This window comes from Streptopelia decaocto (genome assembly GCF_964273445.1).
Source record: "Streptopelia decaocto genome assembly, chromosome: 5".
Lineage (NCBI taxonomy): Eukaryota > Metazoa > Chordata > Aves > Columbiformes > Columbidae > Streptopelia > Streptopelia decaocto.
In genome coordinates, this window is record NC_138659.1 from 36,277,518 (window position 1) to 36,297,005 (window position 19,488).

The window sequence follows — 19,488 nt, forward strand, 5'->3', positions numbered from 1 at the left end:
AGATTAGAAAGCAATTCTGTGCAGAGAGAGTGGTCAGGCATTGGAATGGCTGCCCAGGGAGGGGCTGGACTCACCGGCCCTGGAGGTTTTTAAGCTGAGCTTGGACATGGCACTTAGTGCCATGATCTAGTCAATGGACTGGAGTTGGACCAAGGGTTGGACTTGATGATCTCTGAGGTCTTTTCCAACCCAGTCGATTCTGTGATTCCGTGACTTGTGGTTTCTCCAGTGACACCAGCTGCTTTGGGGGTCACATCTCTTTGTGTCTTGCTTCATTTACAATGCTGTTGTTAGATAAGATGAAAGCTTAGTTTAAGGCATTTTGTGAGGATGTTAGAGATGAGGCTCCGCGGTGTCATTCATCTCAAGGCTGAGCAGATGCTGAGCGTCGTCAAACCCGCTCCCGGTTCCCCGGCATTGCAGCACTTTCAAAGGTTGAGCTTTAACCTTCTGCTGCAGGTGGTGGCTTCAAATGAAACCATTCAGGAAAAAACAGCATCATAGGCTGTTTAGTCTTTTCCAGGGAGATGTCTAAGGAAAAGTTGTTTTTCTCCATATTCCAAACACTCTTGCAACAATTTGCAGTGCAACACGGTTGAAAATTTGGCAAAGATTTCCCAACATGCTGAATATTTGGAAGCTATATTTAAAGTCAGTGGATTTGGGCTTTTGGGATATGCCTATATGATAAGTATTGGTAAAATAAATGAAATTAAACTCAATATTGAGCCTTTTCTGTTGGGCATTTCAGCGTGGGTGCTTCATGCCTTTGTTGCTCTTTGGTGGGACGATTCCTGCTTCGTCTCAGGGCCAATTTCTGAAAATATATTCAGTGCTGTTCAGGAAAATCTACAGATCCGTAATGGTATTTCCTAAAGAAAACTAACTACAGATAGTTATAATTCTGTTTCTAGAGCAGAGCTCGAATAGCATCCAATAAATAAAGCCACAGTCCAGGTGCGAAACTGCACGGACGAGATAAAATGCTGAATCCCCTTCCCGCCCCTCCTGTTGTTCTAGAGTTAGTTGCGGGATGAAATCTAGATCCTAATTTCTGTAACATAGCCTTCTTTATTTTTTATTTTACTTATTTTTTTATTTTTAAACCTTGCATGGAAATGGAATGAATAATTAGTTTCCTCCTTTTTCTATGGGTCTAGGATCTGAAAAGGGACCAATAATGTGAGTAATGATCAAACTGATGACCCTTATTCACGTCTCAAAGGCATTGCTAGGGTGTGCAATTGAAAAGAAAGGATTAGGCCCTCCAGATGTCGGGGGGGGGGAAAAATACAACTGGCAATGTCAGTGTCTCATTCCTGGTGTTAAAGGTGTTACTGGACGACAGAAGAAAGTGTCTGTTTTGGAAATGGAAATGCAGCTTGAATTCTTAAAAATCCTCTTAGTTATTCTTGTAGCTTTAAAATGAAGCACCTAAGGGGCTGGTTTGGGCTTGTGAGTCACAGAAGAAGACTTGATACAGCAAGAGGAATTCCACGTGTGTCGGAGCCAGGAGGGGACGGGAGAGCCGCTCGCGCACTGCAAAGGTTTTGCCCATTATAGAAATGACACACAGGCCAACAGATTCCTCCGGTCAGCTTAATCTGTTTTCTGCTGCACCCGGAAAGAGAAAATGACCGTTTAATTATTGGGAGGAAAAAAATTATCTTACTAATTGAGAGAGTCACATTAGTGCGGTTTAGTTTATAGTTCCATTTATTCGAGGGATGTGGATGCAAAGATGTTATTTAATGTTTAATTGGATGGACTCAGGGTGACAAAGCACCGAATGTCCTCCTTGAAACGAGAACGGGTTGTGTGCTTTGCTGGTGTTATTACACAGGACAAGTACACACGGTTTTTGCAAATCCCATCCTGCTTTTTCTGTATATGCCTCACTTTTTACTTTTCTTTGCTTACAATGACTCTGAATTAACTTCTTGTCACTGCGTGGCCTGAACATGGGACAGTGATGCTGCAATCCGGGGGGGAACGTAAATGTGGGGCTGGATCGGGACACAAGCCAGGAGCTTTTTTACTTTTAGTAACGTTAATATTTGTCATTAGGAAATATGATATTCTACAGAAACCACCGTTAAGACATAGAGCGGCTTGGGCACAACCCCATGAATAACGCAGACCATTATCATTCTGTTTTGAAACAAACACAAACATTATCAAATGTTAATCGGACTGGCTCTGATGTCAACTAGCCACTTAGCAATTAAAGTTTTAATTGTGCTGCAATTAAATTTACAATGACAACGTAATTAGTGTGCCGAGTTTAATTTGCAGAAGCGTTGGCTCTGGCTCGGGGAACCGTGGGGCCAGGGCAGCAAGGGAAGCTGCTCCCACTTGGATCTCGTACGAAAAGCTGCATTTCCCAAAATCTCAGCGCGTCTCCCTGTAATCTTGCAAACCGACTCTGGTTTTCAAGTGACAGTAGTAGTGCAAACAGTGAGTATCATGAAAGTATTAGGAGGCAGCAAGAATAGTTGAATTTACAAGCTGCTAAGGAGAGTTGGCAAGTGAAAAAATGGACAGGAAAGCATTTGACGATGTGGAAATATTTTTGGGGGGTGAATAGCATGTAGATAAAAATCTATGGAAGAGAATGAGGATAATACTTCAGCTCTTGTCATCCAGGAGGATTCCTGGAAAAAAATGGAGGATAAAAGAAGGTTGCTGGGTTTTGGATCCCAGGAATGAGGGTAGAAAACTTCAGCATAAAGATGAGTTTTGCCAAAGGTGGGATGTGATTCAAATAATAAAGCCTGGAAAAAGAAGCAAAGAACCTCCCTTATAATTGGGACTTCTGAGCATCTGCCAGACCCCAAATATTTTGAATTCCGCGTGGCTGAAGTGATTCCTGGCAGCTTTTGCCAGTGGCTTCTGGAGGGATCGCTCTGTTCCATGTCCTCTTGCTGGTCACCTCCTCGTGTTCCTTGTGAGCGAGAGAATTGATTTGGGAAACCTGCTGTGCCAAAAGCACCAACGCGATGGAGTGAAGGCCCATTAATGAAGTGACTTGTCACCCAGGTGAGAACAGGGTATATTCTGTCCCTGTGGGAATGGAGAAGAATGAGGGAGTTGAGGGAAATCCAGAATCTAACCACCAAAATGCAGCTGGGAAGCTTTGCTCTTGGGGAGTTCTCCATGGCAGCGAAGACAATGAGATTTTTTAATTTGATTTGATGCTCTGTATGAAAAATAACTTGCATTGCTCTCCATCAATATGGAATAGTTTCCCACAGCTGCCATAGAAATAAATAGATTGGATGCAAGCTAAAGCTCCACAAAATCAACTCCGCTCTAAATTAAATATCAATGTTGAATTCAATAATGCTCAATATCGCAGTATTTTCCAGTCTTTTCTTCTTGCCTCGAGTAAAGCATCACTTGCATTATTTAGCATTTGCTTTACGGAGATGTCAAAGGAAGTTGCAAATTTAGCTCTGTTAATTGATCAATATTGTATTGCATTTCTTCGGGTTTCTTTATCTGGTTGATACATCAAAGCAAGGGATGGCAAACTGCGCTGCACAGCTGCCAGCCAGGAAAAGAAAATGGGTAACATTCCCTTTATTTATAGCTGGGTTATACCCTTTTATTTGCACGAGAGGTGAATTCGGCTCCGGGTGTGTGGAGTTCATTGTTAGGTGTTTAATGTTCCAACTTGCTTAATTACATGACAGGAGGAGGGGAGACATTCTCCGGTACAATAAATTGTAATTAAACAGCACATTCATTACTAAACCATACCGAACGAGAAGCAGCCCACCCGCACCTCTTCTGCACTTCAGCCGTCGGTGTTAGGAATAGAATTGTTTCAAATATAGATGTTAAATGAGCATTTAATTTTTTATTATTAATTTACTTCGAAATTGTGAAGCGGTGAAGTGTCGTTGTTGGTAAGTGCCTCCAAATTTGAGCAATTCTGGTCTAGAAAATCCTCACTGAATTCATCAATACATGCCTGCTGGCTTCTTTTCTGCCTGATAGCCAAACCCTTGGCTCATAATAAATTTTAATTAGGGTTTTTGTCTTAATCTCGATGGCTTTTTGGGTTTGCCGTGAAACAGAGACCAGATTGAACTTGAACAATTCTGTGGCCTGAAGTTGATGGTTTTCTGCTCAACTTTGTAGCTGCTGCTTCCAACTTCAGTGGGTGGAATAACTCTATTTAAAAAATACTTCAACTTTGAGAAGTTGACCCCTCTTCTCTAAGGGAAATTAGCTTGCTTTAGTTTTATTTTTTAGACCATCATTTGTATGTTTGCCATATTTCACTAGGAAGCCTTCTCTGTGCTGTTTGCATTAGTAATTTAATGTCATCACCAACGTGTTCCTTGCTTAGTGGGGAAGTGGTTGATGCAGTAAAAGGGTCACCAAGACTGTAATAAAAATAATCTCTGTGATATTGTGCTTTCCAGCTCACACCTCAAAGCTCTTTGCCCTAATCAGGCAGGAATTTGTCATCAGGGTCTGGCAGCGAGAGCTCAATTTTCTACATGTGACAAACAGGCTGTGAATGAATGGGAGCTGAGCTAATATTTCCCGTGTATTAAAAGTGGGGTAAACTCATTCCCTTTGTGCATATTCGTTGTAGAGCGCTTTTTCTCTATTTTTTTTCCCAGAAACATCCCCATTTCAGCTCTGCTGAAACTCAGTCTTGTTAAAAGAACAAATACATTCAAAATCATTTAGGAGCGTGTGAGGCACCATTAAAAGTTAATTTTTCTCATTCTGAAGATAAACACCTATTTTTGCCCTTCATAGTAGATTGATACTTACGTACATTTTGTTTGTTCTTTGTAAAAACTAATAATGAAAAATAAATTGACTTTTAAAGGAAAGTTAGCCAATCTTTTATTAGTGATACTTTGAGACTTGCTATTACTGTTGAAATATGTACTTTCTTTCTGGTAGTTTTATAGTAGCATTATATGTATGTGTATATAGATATATACATATATATGTGCGCTTGCTTAGTAGTAATAACTTGTAGTAAATATTAATAATCACTGTCTCCAAACTCCCTCTGCTTCTTTGTTACAGAACACACAGCCACAATCTTTACACATCCACAGGCTGTATAACATTCAGGTCATGACATTTATCAAACAGTAACTTTTAGTTAATAAATAAGGAGATTTTTAAAGTAGTTTTTTAATTAGCAATAGATTTTGATCTGCTATACCACTCCCTACAAAATACTTCATGCCCTGTATAATTTGCCCTGCCTAAATATGGGACCTTCTTCCATCCACCTCTACCTGCCTTACCTCTTTCATTATTCTGCTATGGAAATACTTAAAGCTTTCTGCTCAATTTGAGTTACCTTATTCTGTGTCTAGTAGGTATGTGGTGTCTAAATTTGTTTCATAGTATTAAAAGTTTGGGTTTTTTTGTTGGTGTGTTGTTTTGGGGGAAAACAATGTTTGAAATGGGCTGAGGCCCATTGTCAGAGGTTCAACAAGGCCAAGTGTCGGGTCCTGCAGTTGGGTCACAACAACCCCATGAACGCTGCAGGCTCGGGGAAGAGCGGCTGGAAAGTGCCTGGGGGGGGTTGGTGACAGCAGCTGAACATGAGCCAGTGCCTGCCCAGGTGGCCAAAAAGGCCACCAGCATCCTGGCTTCTGTCAGGAATGGTGTGGCCAGCAGGCCCAGGGCAGTGACCGTTCCTGTGCTGGGACCTGGGGAGGCCAAACCGCGAATCCTGGGGGCAGTTTTGGGCCCCACACCTCAAAGGCTAGAAAATGGTGGCACCAGGGGTGGTGGGATCACCTCAGTGCACAAAATGGTGGCCCCAGGAGCACAAGGATCATGTCAGAACACAAAATGGCAGCCCTGGAGGCACCAGAATCACCTCAGGGCTCAAAATGGCGGCCAGAGCAGTGGCGGGATCACCTCAGGACAAGAAAGGCCTTGAGGTGCTGGAGCGAGTTGAGAGAAGGGAACGGAGCTGGTGAGGGGCTGGAGCACAAGTGTGATGGGAGCGGCTGAGGGACCTGGGGGGTTCAGCGGAGAACAGGAGCTGAGGGGAGACCTTCTGATCTCTGAACTGCCTGAAAGGAGCTTGGAGCCAGGGGGGGTCGGGCTCTGCTCCCCAGGAACAAGCGCCAGGAGCAGAGGAAACGGCCTCAAGTTGCGCCAGGGGAGGCTGAGGTTGGATGTGGGGAACAATTTCTTCCCCAAAGGGCTGTGGGGCATTGGAACAGGCTGCCCAGGGCGGTGCTGGAGTCACCATCCCTGGAGGGGGTTGGACAGACGGACATGAGGTTCTCAGGACATGGGGCAGTGCCAGGGCTGGGTTATGGTTGGACTCGATGACCTTGAGGGTCTCTTCTGACCAAAATTATTCTATGAATCTCTGAAATTCTGACTTTTCTGTCTTACTCTCTATTCGTGACATAGGTCATAGGTGTGATAACCCCCCATTCCCCCAGTGAGTGAAGTCTGGTTCTGGTCATGGCATCACTTGTGTGTGCACAAGGTGGTGGAACCATCTTGAGTTCCTTCCTGCCTTCCTCAGGTGTCCTTTGAAACCCTCAAACTGCCCCTGAGCTTCTTTCTTCCCATTCAACCTTTGCTTTTAAATCCCCCTCGTGTGTCTCCTCGAGGTGCAGTATTGGTGTATTGGTGAGCCCATGCAGCAAACCTGCCCTCGTGAGATATTCAAAAAGGAAAGGTGTGATGAGATGGGAATTAAATAATGGCCATGGGTCAAAGCAATTTTCCTTTCGATAATAGCTGTGTTATTCATGGATTAATGTTCTCAGGGATTAGTTTCTCAGTGAATATGAGCAAAATTACTCCATGGTTTTCATGTGTGGTGTTCAAGACCTAAATATTTTCCCTTTTTAACATAAAAATTGGAGAAAATTTCACCTGAAAGTGTAACACATGAAACAAAGTTCACGCTGAGTTTAGTGTATTGTAGTATTTCCTGAGTGTACAGATGCTCAATAAGAAAACTCAGGTGTTGAAAGCTTATATATGCAACAGCCATTTTGTAACTTTTTCGGAGTTTGTGCCCTCTCCTTCATAACATATTTAATTGATTTTCAAGTTGTAGGACTCCTGGTGTTTTTACTCACAGTATACTCAGATACCTTTTAAAACTTCAGTCTGAAAGAATTTAATGTCCCTTTAAAATGCTCATTTGTGGTTTTCTTTTTTCTTTCCGGCAGAGGGGAAGGTTGAAGTGACAAAGGAAGGCGTGAAGCTGTGCACCATGGGACCCGGCAAAGTCTTTGGGGAGCTGGCCATCCTCTACAACTGCACCCGGACGGCCACTGTCAAAAGTAAGATGCTTTTTGAGCTTTGATGTTGAAGGGCTCGGGATTTCGTGGGGAAGTAGAGTTCTTCTCATCTCTGCCTTTGGACTTGCAGCCTCTGTTAGGTGTTCCACTTTCTTAATTAATTAAATTCTTTATGGCATGGTTTATAGTATGGAATTTAAAAGACTGCTTCACCAGATTCTTTTGCTCAGGTTTGTTGGTGATGGGAATGTCCTACGTTAATACCGTAGCTTTACTTATGATTGCTGCTGAATCTCACCATATGGCTCTTGCTTAGAAGAGCGTATCTGACCCTTGTGAATTTAAGACTTCAAGGGGAAACTTTATAAAACTCTGTAAGTAAAGCTTATGTATTTTTTCAGGACAAGTCATTGTTTTCCCCTTCAACTGACTAAACAAAATTGGGGAAAAGTCCTGGATGGCACTGATCTCATGCTCTGAGTGTTTGGTGCTTCTCCTGTAATCTGGTTTCTTTAGTGAATGTCCTGGATTGTACAGTAAGTAGAGGGAAATCACATTGCGAGTTATGACATAAATATGTTTTTGTTTGACTTCAGATTAATAGTTGAGATTTGGGATATGTGATATCACAGTCCTCCTTGACCTTGAGGAGTTTATGGTGACATGTTAAGCGGAGAGCTGTTATAGATGGTAAATAGTTCTGTGGTTTAAAGATGCTGTAGGGGGGAAGTCAGAAGCGTACAGATGGGATAGAATAATACAAACAAGTGGTACCGGAATAGTGAAGCATGTGAGTTCTTGTTCAGAAGAAAGCCTTTTAGAAATACCTAAAAAGCAAAGAGAAAGAAAGAAAGAGAACAAATGGGCAGAAGTGACAAAGCAGGAAACGGTAACTGGATTTTTTTGTGAAAAACATGCTGTTCTCCATAATCCCAAAGACCTTGACTGGTGTACTCTGTTTTCACATGCACACACTTGCTGTTTTACAAGTACTGCTTATAGCAGGGAAATCCTCAACTATGATACAGTCAGTGGTGCAGTTAATGATTTGGAGTAATCTAAGTGATGAGCAAATACTTTGGAATAATCCCAAATGCTGCTGCAGTATTGGATCCATGGAGGGCATCTCCTCATTGTTTTGGGTTGGTGCAAAAGTAATTGCGGTTTTGGACAGTGAATTTTAAATCATTATAACCAGGCTCAAGCACATCTTTATTAATCAAAATAGGAACCATTACAATCAACACATTTTTGCCAACGAGAAATCGGTTTCTTTACTCCTGTAGCTTAACAATCCGTGCTTCGGGCTTTGACGAACTCTTGGAAAGCATCTTCTGCATCCTGCTGGTTGTGGAAGCGTTTTCCCTGCCAGAACGTTGTCGAGATGCTTGAAGAAGTGGTGGTTGGTTGGCAAGAGCTCAGGTGAACGTGGCGGATGAGGCAAAACTTCGTAGCCCAATTGGCTCCACTTTGGCAGCGTTGGTTGTGCGACGTGCGCTCGGGCGTTGTCGTGGAGAGAAATCGGGCCCTTTCTGATGAGTGATGCTGTTTTCAGTGCATCTCATCTATTCACTGAACAGACTTTGCAGTTGTAACCTAACACGAGTTTTTCTGACTAATTAAAGATTTGAAGGGTTGATGGTGGCAATGAATCTGGATAAGCTGCAAGTTTATGTGATAAATACAGTTACCAAAAGTTGGAAAGAGCAGAGAAAGGGGGTAGGTGGTCAAATCCTAGAAAAAGAAACAGGAGGATGGTCGTTGTTTAGTTCCCCTTAGGAATGCAGAACTAAAATTACCCGATCCTCTAGTACCACAAATGTTACATCACGTAGTAGTCAACCTGTTCCTGTGTCCATTTTCAACCTGTTTGTACAAGTGACTCCAACAGGACATCATACTGGCAGCAGGTTTTACTATGGGTTTTGCTATCGCTTCCTTTTTCACATCCTAAGTCTCTCCTCTTGAGCAAACTTCTGGATTGCCACTTGGCATGTAGTTTTACTGCATCCTTTTTTCCTGGTTAAGTTGGGGGCAGGAGTAAGGCCACTACTATAACCATCCTCAGAGAGATCGTTCTGCAAGAAAGAGGTGTCTGCCGTTGTTGTTATAGTCTGTTCCTTTACTGGCATTGCAAAACTATGATAATCACACCCCTTCTTCTGCTGGCAGCTGTCGGGCACGGAATCTCATTTCCAATGCCAACGAGTGACTTGTAGGTATTTTCTCTCTCATTATAGCACAAGTGAGTAGCAGTCGTGCTCATAATTGGCTTTAAATCCTTTCAAGTGTGGTTGCACACAAGGTCACAGCTTGACTTTTGGGATCCGTTTCAGCCAGGCCTAACTGAACCGAGGTCTTGGCGGCATGTGGATCGATTCAGGGCCTGTTATTGAGTTAAACTGTTGCCGTTTCTGCTAACAAACAGCTTTGAACATCTCTTTGTTCTTTTGGCTAAATGATGTAATAAATGCCATGAATTCTGATAAATATCCCATAAAGTCTGATGATGACTTTGATCCTTAAAAGGTTTATTTTGGGAGAAATGATGATTGTAATGAGATTAGACACCCAGACAACACTGAAGCTGTGTTGAGGGGCGTCATCCAGCTTTCATTTAGAGAAACGCTTTAAATCAGGGTGTCTCTTGCTGGAACGCCTTGGTATCTGTACTCTGGTTTTGGAAATAATACAGTTTTTGGGGTCATTACTCACTGAATTAGTCACCACAGTTTCTTCAGTTGGTGCTGCCTCTGTAGGAGATTGCGAACCTAAAGGGATAAATCACTGCGGGATGAGCTTTGTCTTTTAAAAATAAGTTAGGAGACTTTAACGCTTCATTCTTCTGATCCGACTCCTGATTCTTTGTGACTTCTTTATTAAGACAACCCAGGTCTTTTGAGAGCCTGGTTCATTTTTGTTTTGTTTAGTGGTTTGTGTGGTGTGTTTGGGTTTGTTTGCTCAAATACTTATGTGCAAAACTTGATGCTACTTGCAACTTAAAGCAGAATCACTTATTTTCCTTCCTGGTTCCAATAAATAACTGAATTTGGTGCATTAGAATAAGGGAAAGAAAACTCCACTCGTTATCTCACAGCTAAAATGACATTTCCAATCTCCTGGGACCGTGGTATAATGCAGATATACCTGATTGCCTGTATATCTCAAGTCGTCGCCTCTTTGAGGATGTTAGTTGAGTGTCTTAAAGTAGTAAAGGCGATAAGCAGGGTTTCCAGATCACTCAGAAAGAACATTGTTGACTAAGCATGTGATCTGAATATTAAAAATATACTGAGTTTCATTGTACTTTTCTTTACCTCTGCTTGGGGTGGCTACTCTCTCTTGTAAAAGACAAAAAAACAACCCAAAACAACAGTTGAATTTGAGCTGTATATAAAACTTCGTAATTCTTCATTTGATAACACAAAAGATCTTCTTAGTAAGTGGGAATTTCCTAACTGTTGATAGCGCGCAGTGGTTCTTATTCCTCTTAACGAACAACCCAATGAGCAGAGTTAACGGGTATTTTTGCAGGCAGTTTTGGAGAGCACTGATTTTGTGAAAGGAGCAGATTCTTCACGCACTAAGGATATTATATTTATTTGAGAAGTGGCCTTGGCATCTGAAACGATATGCTCTCGGGAGCAAAATGGGAATCAAAGCTTCCCACAAAACCATCTTGATGCAAGTCTGATGGTTTCAGCGGTCGCCCATCCATGTTTTTGAGAAAACAGTGTTGGTGAAGGTTGTTAAACTGTAAATGACATACAGTGTTTTCCTGGTGAAACTAAGGGTGTGTGTCCTCTCAAAAGCCAGCGCAAGAACTTGTCAAGCTTCTCTGCTTCTCAGCAGCGCTAATTGTACAAACCTCGTTGCCGCCCCGCGTGATTAAGGCAGGGAGTGAGCAAGTTCTTGCCAAGCTTGGATGAGTTTTGAGTTTTCTACTGCTGTATGTTGAAATGGAAATACTTCCCTTGCTAGCTGCAGCCCCAGAAATGACCCTGACGTTACAAGGAGCGTGGTAACCTGGAGAATCTGCAAGGAAAAACGAGGCAACAGTCAGTTGCTAATTAAAACTCACTTTAATAATCCTTTGAGGAGGGTGTTGTCTTCATATGTTCTCTTTGAGCAATTATGTAAAGCTTGCTCAGACTTTCTCAAAACAATCACACCTGCTGGAAACAAGTTAACTTAAGATATTCAGCCCTTTAATTAACACCTTTCTGATAGTACTTACAGATATGAAACCCAGGTTGGCCAAGCCAGAGATGGTCTGGTTGCAGGTCAGTCTGGTGTGTGTCACAGGAGATGAATGGATATATCCTCAGAGAAAGTCATTTAAACCCTCCTTTCCACTGCCTGTATTTTTCTCTGACCTTTACAGTTTTTGCCAGGCAGTGGGACAAAGTGGAATTGGATGATTCCTCCAAGGAAAAGACAACAAGAGAAAATGATGTTGATCACAACGGACGAAGATGTAGCAGAACTTCTGTTACTCCTCATTTGGTGGGCAGGCGCATCTTCAGTGCAGCATCTCAGGGGATACAAGCGGAGGGATGGGGAGAAATTGTCACCGAGAGACAGACTAATCCAAGAGGGAATAGTCTGGGATGGGAAGAAGAAAGCGACAAATTCATACACCACCTGGGTTTGTTGTGTATCCGAATCATCACCAGGCTTGTCGAACTCAGTGGCAAAAATAAGAGCTGGTTAAGGCAGCAGGGCAAAAAAGAGGAGATACGGAATGACTGATCTTGGAGTGTGTTGGTACGTATTGGATTTTCGGTGATTTGTAGCAGTGAGGGGTTCGGTGCCGTGGTGAACCGTTTCGCTCCAAGGTGGGGCGGGAGGTTGTGTCCTATGGGGGGCACGGGGTGACATCCCCCTGGCCTCTCCCTGCTGGGGATGGGACGTCGGCCTCGTCCTCTCTGAGGGAAACGAGTGTCCAGACACACAAATCGCTGAGGGACAAATTCTTGCGCAGTTTGTGGCGTTGCGGTTGGCTGTAGAATCCAGCCAAGGCAGCTGCTTCCTTTGAACTGTGCTTTTAATAGGGGGAAATTGAAATAAAATGACTGAGCAGAAGAAAATCAATTTGGATTTGCTTTAGGTTGAGCATCAAGTCAGTGCCTAAACTGATTTCTGTCCAATATAGTGATTTTTCTTGGTGATGGTCTGTTCGTAAGCAGCACTTCGCTGTTTTGCATTTGCAAGAGCTTGCGCAACTGTGTTGTATATACTTTGTTTCTCCTATTTCTGCATCTGACTTTCCCCCCCAACTGCTTACATATTGATTTTTGATTATCATTTTGGGGTTCTTTGGCCAGGGGATCAAATCCTCACCGCTTTGGGAGTCTGGGGATCACAGTGCATTGAAACATCTCTTTGACTCAGGCTTTTGCCACCGAAACGTCTTCAGTATAGAAAGCTGCCAATCCTAGGGGGGCAATAGGTGCTTTCTGCTGTATATGACATTTTCTAGCCCTGGGAACACAGATGAGAGGTGGTGTCTTATTCTGACCTCAGCACTTTAAAACTTTCATTCTTTGTTCCATTTTTATTCCCTTTCATTGTTTCCAACATAAAAGGTCTGAAAGAAAAGCAAGTTCCACATATCCAGTTTCTACGAATCAAAAGACTTGAAATCAAAAATGATTTATAAATAAGGAAGGTGTAAGCTCTGGCAACATTTAATTTGATTCTCTGAAGGAATGCTTTATCTCCCCCATTTTATTAGATTCATGTATTAATTGGAAGGCTGCTGCGTTTCAGTTGCTGGGTCAGGAGCAATTGCAATTAGAGCTGATGAAGAAGCGAGGGCCAGGCTCTGCTGGGTGACAAAGTGCCGGCTCTGCCTCTGGGAGTTGTCACTGTGGAGTTTTCTTTCCTTGATTTGAACTCTTATTAAACACAAGAAATCCCTTGTTCGCCGCTTCTTTAAATGCTCTCGTGGCGGGGGGGGGGGGATGGGTGTTTGCCTTTGTTCTTGTGAAAATCTGCCTAGTCTCTCCAAGTCTTCAATTGGTGTTTGTAGTTAAAATAAAGCACCGGAAAAAGACCAACTTTTGGAGGCAGTTGAGTGGGTTTTGCTGCGTGCAAACACTACAAACTGCCTCGGAGGCAGGAACGGGAGAAAGACGCTCGAGTGCGGTTGGTGGCTTGTGTTGGGAGTCAACGAAAAGTCACATTTCTTCCAAGTCAAAGAGAAACTTGTTCAGTACGGTACGTTGGTGTCCATGCCGTCGTGGCGGGAATAGGGCAGGAAACAACTGCAGCAGCATTCAGGGGTCTTTCTCTGGTCCATTGGGTGACCTCAGGACCCTTGGTGAGCTTCTGGGCATGCTCCTTTTTGTTGGCCATTGTTTTGGGGGAGCAGCTGAGGGACACGTGTAGCTGAGGCTGCAGGTGAGAACACAACTTCTGGACGGCAGCGATTGTCCCTGGGTTGAAGAGACCCTCATAACAGTCACTTTCAGGAGGCGGGGGCTGGTTTGGCTGAAGCAGCAGGTGAAGTCCACACAGCAGCCATTGTAAGCAGCAGCCCCCCCGTATTGGAGAAACAGTGCAACACAATGCTGCTCCTCGGGCCTCTCTCCAAGTCATTGTCCATGCGTTCTTTCTGTCAGGGCCTCAGTTCTCTAAGTTCTTGATGGCGATGTTCAGGCAAATACTGCTCCATCTTCAGACCGACTCTCACAGGGGATCCCCCAGGAGAGGATGGAAAGCGGCTTTGGTGGGACATGGTGAGGTTTGTTGTGGCTGATGGAGCTGCTGGGTGGCTCATTCCAAGAGCGATCGCTGCTCTTCGTTTTCCTCGCATGGGTGTTTTAGAGGAAGAGGTGTTGGTGCAGCAGATGGGTTCGCCATGTGCTGCATTACGTAGTGTTTGAGGTTATAGTTAATATATAGAAAAACAAAACAGAGATGGAAGAAAACACGTCTATCTACTACGCTGCCAACTTTGCTCATAGATTTTATTCCCACTATTCACCATCTGTGGTTGCTGATTTGCCGTTAGGAATTGCGAGTTCCTTCGAGCAGGGTTGGTGTCCTCCTGTATGTTCCCATGCGCTGTTTTGGGGCTGACACCCGATGTCTCAGCATTTCCCATAATAAGCCGCTGGGCAAATTATTTGGCATTTCCTATTCAGGGAGTATAAACCCCACAAAACTGCGTTCTTGAACCAGTGTTAACAAAGAGCTGAGAACAGCTGCAAATCTTTTGTTTCTTCTTCATTTCAAGCTTTGCTACATTTTCAGCTGGCTGATAATAGTGGGGCATTTGTTTATCCAATGGAGAGAGGACAAAGAGCAAGTGGGATATTTTCTTTACATTGTGGGGAAACATTTAAAGTTAAGAAACAGCTGTTTAGGGCAGCTAGAACTGTGTATTAAAAAGCCTTCGTTTTTTTATTACTGCTGTGGTACGTCAATTTAAAATAGTGATTAATGATGAACATCGGTTACAGTTCCTAAAAGAAGCAAAATTCTCAATAGGAGCCAAAAAACACTACCGTATTTCTGGAGTCTGTATTATCAAAATGACCGCCCTTTTTCATCTGCAGATACTCAGGGATGAAACAACTGAATTCTTCTCTATTATGTAAATCTTGAAACCATAAATCCATTTGCTAGTGGCACCTTGGTTGAGTCAGGGCGATAAAAACGAGAAGCTTGCGTGTGTTGTGATACCTTAGATGGAGTCTGGAATGACCAAGATTTACTCAAATTTGCGCTGCTGTAATTTACTGGCACTTACCTGCTCCAAAGGTTTCTGGCAAAGATGGATTTCATATTATTTAAGTGCCAGTGTTTAAAAGCACTCGGATAAATTGACAAAATGGCAGATAGACTTTCTTTAATTAAAAGCAACCAAGCAAGTTCTCAGTGTTGCAGGTCTGAAAAACTCATCACATTTCGTGAAGCCCATCTCTTGTGTGGATGTAATCAGAACGGGAGAGCTTTGATTTGTTTGGAGACTGCAATAAAAACCACCCAGGCAACAGGCTCTGACAACCAGATTCACTCCTCCTGAGCTATTTGCAAACACCTTAACTTCTGAATGTACAAGTGATGGGTGTTTGGAATGGTTTGCTCTTTTCGTCCTCGACCTGACACCCAGTAGGAGGAAATGAGATTTAAATAGCGTCTCACTTTTAATTCCCGAGAAGAAGGAGTGTGTGATGAGGCTTTACCGTATTTTCTAGTTCTTTGTCTTTTCAGGGTAGTCTGAAGCCTTTCTAAAGAAAAAAAGCGCAGTTGCCGCCATCCAGCTGTTTTCTACTTTCTGTGGCCTGTCCAGGACACCTGAAATTGTTGTTTTAATGGGAATTGAGTTGAAGTCAAGACATTTAAAGCCAGTGGGGCATCTCAGTGCTGAAAACTGAACGCAGGGATCTAAACAAGGCAAAAATCCCAGCTGCCTTCCAACAATTGTCTGTATCTGTTGTGTTTTCCAGCTCTCAGGTTACTCTGCCTGTGCTACCTGTAGTTGAGGGCAGGAGTAATGGCGGATTAAATTCAACTTAGATTTTCTTTCACAGGCAAAGCAAAGGGAAGAGTTTCTTTGTGGTGGAATATGGGTGTTGTTAAGAAGGCAGCGTTTGGGAATTCACCAAAATCGGGGGGTAAGTGGTTTGTGGCATGGCAGGACATTGAGCTGCGATGCTTATAACACCACTCAGAGTAAAGTGTTATTTCCTTAAAGACATCTCCTAGATGAAGAAATTAAACCCCTGGTGTGTAAGCGTGAGGGTAATGCTGGTGAAACCAAGTGCTCTTGCAGGAGTAATTTGGGCACTGACAAGAAAGTCACGTAGAGTTACTCCAGTATGAGGGGACTTTGTGTAAATGCGTCTGTGGAATTTGTTGAGAGGGGACAATGTTCCCGACAGTTCCTACCTGACAGCAAGAAGAGAATCTACCCATCTAGGAGCAAATAACAGCAAGTTCTCAAAGTACTCATGCTGGGAACACAGGAGGATGCTCTTGAGTGGCTGATTAGATCCCATATTGTCTGCTTGACAAGTCTCTTGAACCACTTCAAGATCCTTTTCTTATTTTTTCCTCAGAATTTCTTGTCATGTTTCCCGGTGCTTTTGTAGCCCCTTCATCATTTTCACACGCTTCTGTGATCCTTTTGCAGTCGTTGCAAGAGATCCCGAATACAGATTTCTTGTTGTCAGATACGCTCTGCAAAAGAGCAAAGTTTGCTTTGTTCTGTGTTTTCATAACATCCCTGCTCCCAGATATCAAACTGGAGTTGCTATCAAAGCCTGTCAGACCTCTCTTCATGCCCTGGCAGAAATATTAATACAAACACTGATAGTTTTATAGGCATTGAGCGCTGTAGCGTTGGTGGAGCTGCAGGCGACGGCGGCACCCGAGCTGCATGCAGTGTCGCTCGCAGCCCAAATCCCGACACAGGAATCAGAGCCTGATCGGAATTGCAGAAATACACAATTTGCTGGAAGGGAATGCTTAGGAGAAGCTCCAAAACTTTGCTTCCAAGTAGTTTGTTGCTCAGCAAGTGATGTATTTCTTCCTTCTACGGTGGTGGTGCAGTTGTGTGATCTCCCTTCATCCACTGGCCTGTGTATGTGTATGCGTAGGTTTTAAATAAATGTCTGAAATAAACATGTTCAGTGGTCGTCAGGGTCAAGCAGCTCGCACGAGGGACTCTCCTAGATCGTGAAGCTGAGTTATCAAACTGTTGGGGCAGGAATTCAGCTCCGGAAAGGAAAATGAATAGTTCAAAACTCCGGGAGTTTGAGGGTGACCTGTTTGCAGGTTTTCTTTCTGCTTACCTTTTTTTATGCCTGTTTGTGCTGAGCCTTATTTTGGCTGTTCAGCTGAGTATGGGTTTGCCTTTTGCTGGCTCTCCAACCGCTGATCCAGATTCTTGTTCTTCATGCCGTGCCCTCTCAGGCATTTGAAAACCTCCCTGTGTTTGCTCAGCCCTCTGAGCGAGAAGATGATTTTGCTTGAAGTCTATTAATCTTACGGTGTATATATGCGCACACTCATAAATATATATGTGTGTATATATATATAAATGTACACAGATGGGCACCATTTTAGCCAGGAGCCCCAGACAGCACCGTAATGCAAAAAAAGCAAATCCCACCTCGTTCTCACAAGAGGAGGGAGCTCATTATACCCCGAATTGCTAAGAGAGGCAAGAGAGATGTTGGACTTGATGAGGGTCTGTTCCAACCAAAAGAATTCTATGATTCTGTGACATTTGATCGCCCTGACATCTGTGTGGCGTGTTTGGTCCATAGTTGTCATGAACACTACCGATTTCTGAAGAACATCAGTCGGGCTGGTCACATCCAGAAAAGCGCCCAGCGCTGAGAAAGGGGATAATAAATCAGGACTTAAAGGTGTTTTTAAAGGGTAAAGACATTCAAGTGATTGATCTGAAAGTTTGTTTTAATCCCTTGCTCTAAGCAGCTTGCGCAGCAACTATTTAGTGCCCTGTTTCAATTGCATCTGAATTGCTGGTTTTGAGGAGGCCTCCTTTGATGCTTGGAGATGGTGGTGCCACTACAAACCATTAGCTCACCTTTTGTGTCGTCCTAAAGGGAACTTTAGTTGTTTTCACCCCTTTTTGATCACACAGGCATTTGTTGATTTGCGCTACAGCTTGTGGTTGTTGCTCTCGTATTAAAAACCCTGTTGGCTAAAATAGCAGATATTCACTTGGGAACGCTGTGTGTTTTCCTCTTTGATGGGCAGTCCTGACTTTCCACTTTTAAAAGCACAATGTGGGAAGCTAATTCTATTTAATGGAAGGAATTCTGGGTGCTATCTATTCCTGGCGGCAGGGAGGAGTTTGCTTGTGTGCCAGATACCAAAATCTACGGCGAATCTACACACTCTTAATGTGGAGACCAGCAGTGTGTTCAAGGCCACCTTTTGGTTCCACTGCAGGTAACAACTCCCATTTCCCAGTGTGTGGGATAACGCAAAGTTGTAGCTATTGGGCGATTTTAGGAAAATGGAGCTGAATTAATAAAGCAATTGAAGACTCTTTTGGAGAACCCGAAGTGGTCTCTCTGTGGGGACCAGACACGTCTGGGTTGATCCTTGGCTTGTGTCTTCTCCAGCCTCCTGTGTGAAGAGGGAACCGTGGCTTGGTCTGGCCGGGTCCTGAAGCCCTGAAGGACAGAGATCCCAAGGGACACCCTCCTGGGGACAGATTTTGCCCAAACCTCCCAAACTCTGCGTGTTCTGAGTATTGTCTGTAGTTCAGAAAGTTTGGTAAAATCGTTTTCATAGGTGAGAAGCATGGAAGAGGAGGAGAGTGGTCAGCACGGCTCCAGGTAGCAGTGAAAAACAGCTGAAAGCGCATAAACCCTCTTTATTCTGGGTTATAATGTTGGGGCGAGATTTCACAGGCTCTAAAGTGTTTCTTGCTTCAACCTGTGAGCTGTTTGGACGTATCTGGAGCTGCCTGGGTTATACTGGGAGAAGGTGAGGGCACCAGAAGACCCGCAGAGCTGGCCCACATGTCACAAGGGACGGCGTGTTGTGTCCTTTAGTGTGGCTCTACAGAAATCCCTTAGGATAATGTGATTTTTGGGGAACCTGCAGCATTGCCCGAGGTTATAAGCTTTCTGAGATAGGGCTGGTTTCTCTGATACAGCCGGCACCGATCTTATTGGGACTTTATTCTCATGCAAGTAATAATTATTTGTATGGAATTGCTGATGACCGCGTATTATTGAACTAGAAATCTGATGCAACCTGCTGATGTGCCATTGAATCTCATTAGTATATTCTTTTTGTACACAAGACAATGATAATTGCATCATATAATTTAGTTGCTGACAAATTTAGATTTTTCATTAGCTGTTGTCATGTTCATTTACTAAGAGAAGGGGTTTTAACCTGCCATTAACTTCCTCTGGAAACTGTGCACACCTTAAAGTTAACAAATTGGACTTGCAATAACACGTGATGTGATTAGATTGTAGTTAGGTAGTTATACCTGTCCAGTAATTAGGTAGTTATGCCTGTCCAATAGTGTTTGCACTTCCCTATATTTATTATAAGGAAATGCATACAGCCCATTAAGTGGAGGTTTTTAAAATCCATTTTTAAATGAAGTATTTTCAATCTTCAGAGAATCCAATAATATTACACTTGATTTGGATGTTTTTTCTGCTGCTGTTCTAGACTGTGCTAATATTGGACTGCTTCAAATTAATTACAAAAG

At 43.2% G+C, this 19,488-nt stretch overlaps 1 protein-coding gene across 3 annotated transcripts in view; it reads left to right on the forward strand.

The window, feature by feature from the left end:
- PRKG1 (protein kinase cGMP-dependent 1) overlaps positions 1–19,488 on the forward strand; it is a 468,886-nt gene that overhangs the window by 197,893 nt on the left and 251,505 nt on the right. For all 3 annotated transcript variants that reach the window (XM_082054422.1, XM_082054421.1, XM_082054420.1), the window contains exon 3: positions 7,194–7,307. In XM_082054422.1, coding sequence (XP_081910548.1) covers positions 7,194–7,307 — 114 coding nt within the window. The remainder of the gene's footprint in view (positions 1–7,193; positions 7,308–19,488) is intronic.